Source organism: Astatotilapia calliptera, chromosome 17 (genome assembly GCF_900246225.1).
Source record: "Astatotilapia calliptera chromosome 17, fAstCal1.2, whole genome shotgun sequence".
Lineage (NCBI taxonomy): Eukaryota > Metazoa > Chordata > Actinopteri > Cichliformes > Cichlidae > Astatotilapia > Astatotilapia calliptera.
The window spans coordinates 17,811,928-17,819,454 of record NC_039318.1 but is presented as its reverse complement, the minus strand read 5'-3'; the positions used below and the strand labels follow the sequence as shown (position 1 = coordinate 17,819,454).

The window sequence follows — 7,527 nt, the reverse complement described above, 5'->3', positions numbered from 1 at the left end:
AACATTTGGGGGGGGGGGAGTTTAAAAGAATAAATTTAGTGAGAATGAGGAGTAAGAGAGAGAGATTTTAGTCGCCTCAAGACAGAAAAACAGCTGCTGCAGATGAAAAACTAAAAACACACGCACACTAATGGCTGGACGAGGACAGTTGGCATGTGTGTATGTTTGAGCACAGATGTTCCTAATTTGTTCTAATTATCATTTCTTCAATCTGTTTGTTCTCTGAGACGTGGAAAGAACTCGCTCTACCTCAGATGGCTGAGGAGTGGTGCTTTAGGAACAACACAACAGTAGTTTTGACCATTTTACCGCTGGGTGTACTTGTTTGAACTTATACCCCATTTTCTATCATTTTGCCACTATTTTGGCCAAACGCTGGCCTTGTTGACAGCAAATCATATAACTGATAGTAGATAGTGAAGATAACACTTTAATGTTTAGCTGGTTAAATGTTTATTGATCATTCGTAAAGACTTCTTTGGTTCCCAACAAATGGGTCCCATGAATGGCATCCTTATCTTCTGCATCAGTATTGCCCCAGAATTTCATCAATTCTATCTATCTATCTATCTGATTAAACTATATACCTGCACTCAAAAAAATGAACTCAGCCTATCTCTGCTTTTACTAAAGTAGATTTTGTTGTTTGTTCTTAATAAACTCGATTTTGCAAAAATCCTTAAAGTGTTTGTGCAAATTTAATGAAATGTTGTTACTTTTTGTTGTTACACAAAGTCATTGAACTGTGTCAACGTAACATTGTTGAGTAAATTCACAGGTTTGTCCCTCTGCACATACTGCTGCGTGCAGAGCCCGCCTAAATAAGGGCCAATGCGCATGCGCACCACCCTCTTTCTCAAGCTTGCTATTTCTTCGCCATGTGGACTGGTTCAGCCGCATTTTTGTCCAAAAATCAGGTAAGAAGTCATTTTTCTTGTAAAGCCCGTCTACATATATATGTTCACACGTCAGTTAATGTCGCAAGTGCTACTAAGAAAAGAGTACAGGCAGGGTTTTGCCCGGTAAAGGTTTGCTAACGTGGACTTGCTGCACGTGAGTTTCCAAATGATTTTGGAGGGGTCTCCATTGCAATAGCAAAGCTCTGTTTTCAGCCCAAATGTAGTGTAGCGCTAGCGTCGGTATGAGTCGGTACGCGTCGGTACAGGCAGCGCATTCGGTCCGGCACGCACTTTCGCGCCAAGTTTATACTCGGACGCCTGACTGCGTTGCACTTTAGCCAACAACAGTGGAGAAGCGCTCCTCGCTAGCAGACAGGTTAGGGTGTATTTTCTGTCTAATATTTCAGCTTACGTTTTGATGTAGCTTGCAGAAAGCATTTAGTAAGCTGGTGTAAGATGAACTGCATTAATGTTGTACAATGTCCATGGGATTTCTCACTCGACTTTTAATGTCAGATTACACACACATTTACACAATATGCAGTGGTGATGATGTAGATCAATAAATTCATTGTTGTAGCATACAATATTAAAAATAAAACTGATTAATATGAAACATTAACAATGTGCAAATTATTTAGTTTTTTCAGGGACAGTGTAATGAAAATGTCTTTTGTGCTTCTCCCCCAGATACGTTGATGTGGCAGTGCAAATTGTGCAAAAAAGTGGTGTCATCACGAGCTCTGTTATTAAAACACTACAGGTTAGTTCATAGTAGACAGCAGTATCCATGTGCCTATTCTGATTGTGTCTGTGTTTTCAAAACATGGAATGCTCTACATAGCCACTTAAGCAGATCACATACCCAAAGAACTCTAGACAAGTCTGTGAGTTTGGCAACATTTAACTGCCATTTGTGTTCCTGCTGCAACATAGCTTCGGAGCAGGAGTATTTTTCTCACATTAACAACCATCTAAAATGTAACGAGACTGTGCATTGCATGTTTGAGGGTTGTTCTTTCAAAACAAATATCTATGGTACATTCAAGTCTCATCGAAATAGGAAACACAATCCTTATACCTTAAAAGACTTTAAAATCGGTATTGCTAACACTATTGTAGGCCAAACATCAGCTGATGACAGTACAGACACTATTGTAGAAGAGGACATAAGTGCAAATATTGATCACGATACAACTACAAGTGAGACTGAAGATTTGGCAAATGTAATAGAACTTAATTTTGCATCTCTTTTACTTAAGTTGGAAAACTATTTTCATGTTCCCAGCATAGCAATTGACGAGTTGCTTTCAGAATTGCACTACCTGATAAGCTGTGCATCAGTGCCTTTGACAAATCAAGTAATTGTAGACATACTCAAGAATCATAACCTTTGTCTAGACCAGCCTGTTATTGAAGAACTGACAAAGGCAGTTTCTTTTAACCCTTTGTTAAAAGCCATAGAAAAGGACGGCACACTTGCCACTGCCTTCAAACGCAGACAGTATTACAGAAAACATTTTGAAGTAATTGATCCAATTGAATACATTCTCGACTCCCAAAGCAAGAGGACCTTTCAGTATATTCCTATTCTAAAATCATTACAGCAGATATTTAAACAAGAAAACATACTGAACAAATTTGTCACAGAATCCAGGTCATCAAGCTCCTCGAGCTCAGCAAACTCCACGCTGCAATCAGAAGCCTGGCCACTGGACTTTCGCATACCTGAGTTTAGCTTCGATGTAGAGCTGCAATTGACAAAAGGCAACCAGGAATTCCAAGCCAATGGAACACTTTTAACCCTAAAACCAAAGCTCAAGTCTGACATTTTAGAGAGCTTGTCTTCAGAAATTATGAAGTACAAAGCTTACCCTTCAGACAGCAATCTTAGTGATGTTTGCCAAGCTTTGGTTGTAAAGCATCCATGCTTGAAAGAGAAGGGTTCAGAAACTGGATTTTCTGCATGGAAGATCAGTTTGAAGTATAAAATGTCAAACTATCGTGGAAAACTGAAGAACTTAGGGTGTAGTGAGTTGGTCATCAATTCTCTCAAAAGAAGAGGGAACAGTAATGTGCATCCCAACCAAGTCAAGAAACCCAGGAGAGCAGAGGTGAATTTCTGCCCTGATTATCCAGCTGGAGAAACCCGAGAGAGTCAGGAAGAAGAAAGGTTGGTGCTGCTTTCAGAGTTCAAGAAGAAGAACAACAATGAAACCATCAAAGCAAAAATGGCCCAAACCTTTCCTCACCGGAGGCAAGAAATTCTTCAGGACATGCCCTTCGTAGCTGACTTTAAAAGCCGATGGCCAGCTCTTTTTTCTCCACGTGAGGTAACTGAATCAGTTGATCTGCAAATGCACTCCACATGCAATATTTTAAACCCATCACGCTAAACATTTGTTTATTTTACAGATAAATGCTGAATTCCAGCGCATCACTACGATCCCGCTAACATCCACATTTATGGCACAGCTGGACAACAACACAACCAAACTGACCAAAGTCTTCAGAAACAAGGGAGGAACATCTGGACGCAAGATCACAGAAATCATGGCTGCAATTGATGAGGTTTGGAATTAATTTTTTTCAATGCTTCATTCCCTCTTTTAATACATATGATTTTGTTGTCTCCTTCTATTGTAAGGTAAAGTTTAATGTTGGTATTATGGGATTGTTTATTCTTTGTCCTTTTCATGATAGTGTTGTCACAGTAATAAAGTTTTAAGTTGATTTGGATACTTTATAAAAAAAAATTGCCAGAATTAAAAGCTGTTTTTACAGGACAGTAGCGTTTCCAAAACGGGATTTGCCGCGGCTCCCTGGGGAGAATTTTGGCATTTACAGTAGAAAAGCTGAAGCTAGAATAAACTGCCATCAGGCACCTTTCAAACCAAGACGGGATAAAGGGAGGTCTCTGAGCTTAGTACTACAACTGTTTTTTCATTTGTCCTTGCAAAACCTCCTGTTCAAGTCCTCCAAACACACCCACGTCACCCCGCTTCTCTTCCAGCGTCACTGGCTGCTGGTCAACTTCAAGGTTCATTTCAAGATCCTGGTTCTGGTCCTTAGGGCCTTACATGGACAAGCACCATCATACAATGGAGATCTTCTCAGTCCCAACACCCCCAGCAGGTCCCTGAGGTCCAGTGATCAAAGCCTGGTAGTGCACAACAGTCTAAAGACCAAAAGTGACAGATCATTGCTGCTGTGGCCCCCAAACTCTGGAACTCTCCTCCTAAGCCTTAGATCAGTGGACTCAGTGGTTTACTTTTAAAAAAAAAATCCTCTGTTCAGGCTGGCTTTGGTGTGACCTCTTGTTCATCCTCTTCCTCACTGGATTCTTCATGCTGCTGTTTTTGGTCGGGTTTCTGTTTTTTTTGGGATCCTGTGGTTACCTTTTTTGCTCGTCACATTTTTTCAAATGATAATGTTCCTTCTTTCCTTAATTTTTTTTATTTTAAATTTTGTTGTTCTTCTGTAGTGTGTCATGGACTTTTTTTCTCAAAGCATTATATACATTTATTTTGCTGAAGTTAACTGAAAATGTCTTTAAAGTTTAGCTAAGTAAAATTTGCTTTTATGTTTTACAGAACGACACAGTTGCAATGAGAAGAGTGTGTACGCTGAAAGGACTTGCAGTCTACCTCAATGAAGATCCGAACAGCTTGATCAAAGAATATCAGGCAAGTAATCAAATAGAAACAATTTCCAGTAATAAAAATTTAACTGACGGTAATTTTTCCTCACACACATTCATTAGATTATAACAAAAAGTTAAAATTAGAACATTATTGGAGATATAAAAGCACAAGCTTATGCGGGAGTGACCCTTGCCATTACAGTTGGGGTGTAATGTGGGCTGAGTGGACTGTCTTTCTGCCTTGTCTTTCTGCCGTGTAATCTGGATGATGGACCAACACCTCTCATCTCGCTCTGAGCTGTCTACTGTTTTGCAGCTTAAAGGGATATTCCACCCCAAAGTGAAAATTGGTCTATTACCATATTACCCAGAGTAAGATAAGTGAGAAAAAATAATTTTGTAACCAGTGCAATAATTCTCCTGATCCGGCAGCAGTCTATTTGCTTTTGCCTAGCATTTAAAAAATGGAGTGAATGGGAACTATAAGCATTTTGGTTGCAAATGACTCTTTAATGGTACGAATTATTCCTGGTGAGCTCAATAATCATGTCGACTTTAAATGAAAAGTAATAAGTAACTTGAAGGATTTGGAGGAGTAGATTTAGACTTGGGAATACATTATGGTTACCACATACAACACTGTAAGCCGCCGCTGCATGGTGCATGGATATTCGAATATGTGTTTATTTATGGAAACCAGAGGCTTTTTCAACCACTGTTGTTGTATCCAAGTGCTATGCCATGGCGGGTTACAGGGTGCTTTGGCGTAACCGTAATGTAGGCCCAAGTCTAAATCTCCTCCTCCTGCAAATCCGTCGTGTTACTTTTTACTTTTCATTTGCAGTCGACATGATTATTGAGCTCACCAGGAACAATGGGTATAAGATCAGAAATGTACTTTGCTGGTTACAAAATGCTTTTTTCTCACTTATCTAACTCTTGGCAATTTATGGTAATAGACAAATTTCCACTTTGGGTGGAATATCCCTTTAATTGATATGAAACCCTGCAACTTGTATTATTATGTTTATTTACTTATTAATTTTTTTAGGATGTGGACTTCCATGAGGCCGAAAGTGAAATGGAGAAGACGCTCATTGGCATCTACGTCATCAAACCAGAAGGAGAGCGTGACCTTGACCCGGCAGAAGACATTGGTATCATAATTGAGGGTGTCGCTGTGCTCAGAGATCTTCCTGATGTTGCCACTGCTGTTGTGTTGTTGTTCGGCCTGATCTACACTTTAAACATGAGCTACCCATCCAACCTCAGGTACACTTTTGAGTTTTTTCAGAAAGTACTGATGGGACTTGATGCTAAGAAGCTATCAAACAAAGTTCAAGTGCTCAGAAACAAACTCCTTGATTAAAGAGGAGGAAGCGGGAGGCCCTTATTGCTTAACTTAGTTTGAATGCTTTACGTTCAGGTATAGTTAAGTTGTTCATAAACACTTTTTTTCATTGTCAGTACTGTTTCTTGGGAACATTCACCAGTTTTAGAGAACAATAATGTTCATTTGCATTTTAGCAAAATACTGTTACTTAAAAAATTGGTGTTGCACTTCTTCTACTGCTACTTGACAACATACAGAAAATGACAGACATTTTAAAAAGTTCTAGCGGTTAGGCCGCTGTGATTTGATATTTCAAAGAATGTGACATTTGGCAGCTGTCTGCAACTTGGGATGTAACCATAACTTGAAAAACTGAGTAGCACTGTTTTACAGTACAGTTTTTGAACAAAACAGCCAATTTTCACTGTTTTAAATGAGTTTAGTTTGCTCTTTCATGCTTATCAGTGTTTGAAAATAATTCCTGAAACGTCCTGTAAAATGTAGGATTTTTTTTTGATAATTTGGATGCTTTCTGGACCAGTTGAAAGACAAGTTGGTTAGCACTTCACTGATCTTTGAAGTAAAATATTGTTTTATGCACAAAGTATTTAGTTAAAGTTGTAACAAGTTGTCTGCATTGATTGCACTTTGTGTTAAGCTACGGCTCTACAGTCTTTTCGGTCTGTCAACAAGTATTTAATATGCACTGAAGGTGCTTAGTAAAGACAGGACTTTGTTGGATCATTTTTTTTAATCATTTTAGTTTGACGACAAGTTGGTTAGCACTTTATACTGATCTACATTTTCTGCACAAAATATTCACTTGGAATTTGTAACAAGTTGCATTGATTGCACTTTGTGTTAAGCTGTTGTGCTTGGAAAAAAGTATTTTATATGCACTGAATGTGCTTATTAAAGGCAGGATTGTGTTTGATAATTTGGGTGCTGTCTTCATTTCTTCCTAAAAGATCTCCCTAAGATTTACTTAAAAATGTTATGTCAAGTGGTTCCACATAACTGCTTTAAGTAACTTTTAAGAAACTTTGCTATTTTGTATGGAAGTAACCAGTGTAAATGATTTATTTGTAATTGTATTGAATAGAAATTACTTAACAATTTTATATAATTCAAAAGTAACAAAGTTATGTAGCAGCTACATAACAGTTTTACAAAGATACTACCTAACCAGGTTATGTCCTTCTAAAGCAGAAAAGTTATGTACCAGCTAAGTAACAGTATTACAAAGATATTGCCTAAACAAGTTATGTAGGCTTAAAGCAACAAAGATAAGTATCAGCTAAGCATTGCAATTAAGTTACATTTAGCCAATACACTTACGTAAATCTAACTTAACAGTATTGAGTTCAAACTAAGTAACAACATTTCTTAAAAGTTACTTAAAGCAGTTGTGTGGAACCACTTGACATAACTTTTTTAAGTAAATCTAATGTTTTATTTTTTTGAGTGTGGTGTATGTAGAAACATTGAAACAGAAACATTGTGGGGGTGTATACAAGGGCAGTAATATAATGTAATAAACAAATAAGGGTGGAGGGGCTGCCAGTGGAACAGAGTCAGTGTTTTCTTTACAGTGAAAATGGACAATGACACAAAGCATACTTCAAAAGCAAGCCAAGAGTTTCTCAAGGTTA

The 7,527-nt window shown here is 38.1% G+C and overlaps 2 protein-coding genes across 2 annotated transcripts; both read left to right on the top strand.

Moving 5' to 3' along the window:
• The first annotated feature begins 1,170 nt into the window (after positions 1–1,170).
• LOC113009503 (uncharacterized) lies at positions 1,171–2,727 on the top strand. The gene is made up of 3 exons (XM_026147815.1): positions 1,171–1,275; positions 1,590–2,556; positions 2,649–2,727. The coding sequence occupies exons 2-3, from the start codon at positions 1,598–1,600 to the stop codon at positions 2,725–2,727; spliced, it is 1,038 nt and encodes a 345-aa protein (XP_026003600.1). The 5' UTR covers positions 1,171–1,275; positions 1,590–1,597.
• LOC113009209 (uncharacterized) lies at positions 2,603–6,812 on the top strand. The gene is made up of 4 exons (XM_026147398.1): positions 2,603–3,232; positions 3,315–3,470; positions 4,493–4,585; positions 5,594–6,812. The coding sequence occupies exons 1-4, from the start codon at positions 2,756–2,758 to the stop codon at positions 5,909–5,911; spliced, it is 1,044 nt and encodes a 347-aa protein (XP_026003183.1). The 5' UTR covers positions 2,603–2,755; the 3' UTR covers positions 5,912–6,812.
• Positions 6,813–7,527: the final 715 nt, after the last annotated feature.

Excerpts from the sequence above, each read along its gene's own strand:
- LOC113009503 (XM_026147815.1), top strand. The coding sequence starts at position 1,598 with ATGTGGCAGTGCAAATTGTGCAAAAAAGTGGTGTCATCACGAGCTCTG. Across the intron at positions 2,557-2,648 it reads AAATTTGTCACAGAATCCAG|AGCTGCAATTGACAAAAGGC; the intron begins GTCATCAAGCTC and ends GCTTCGATGTAG.
- LOC113009209 (XM_026147398.1), top strand. The coding sequence starts at position 2,756 with ATGAAGTACAAAGCTTACCCTTCAGACAGCAATCTTAGTGATGTTTGC. Across the intron at positions 3,233-3,314 it reads CTCTTTTTTCTCCACGTGAG|ATAAATGCTGAATTCCAGCG; the intron begins GTAACTGAATCA and ends TTTATTTTACAG. Across the intron at positions 4,586-5,593 it reads GCTTGATCAAAGAATATCAG|GATGTGGACTTCCATGAGGC; the intron begins GCAAGTAATCAA and ends TAATTTTTTTAG.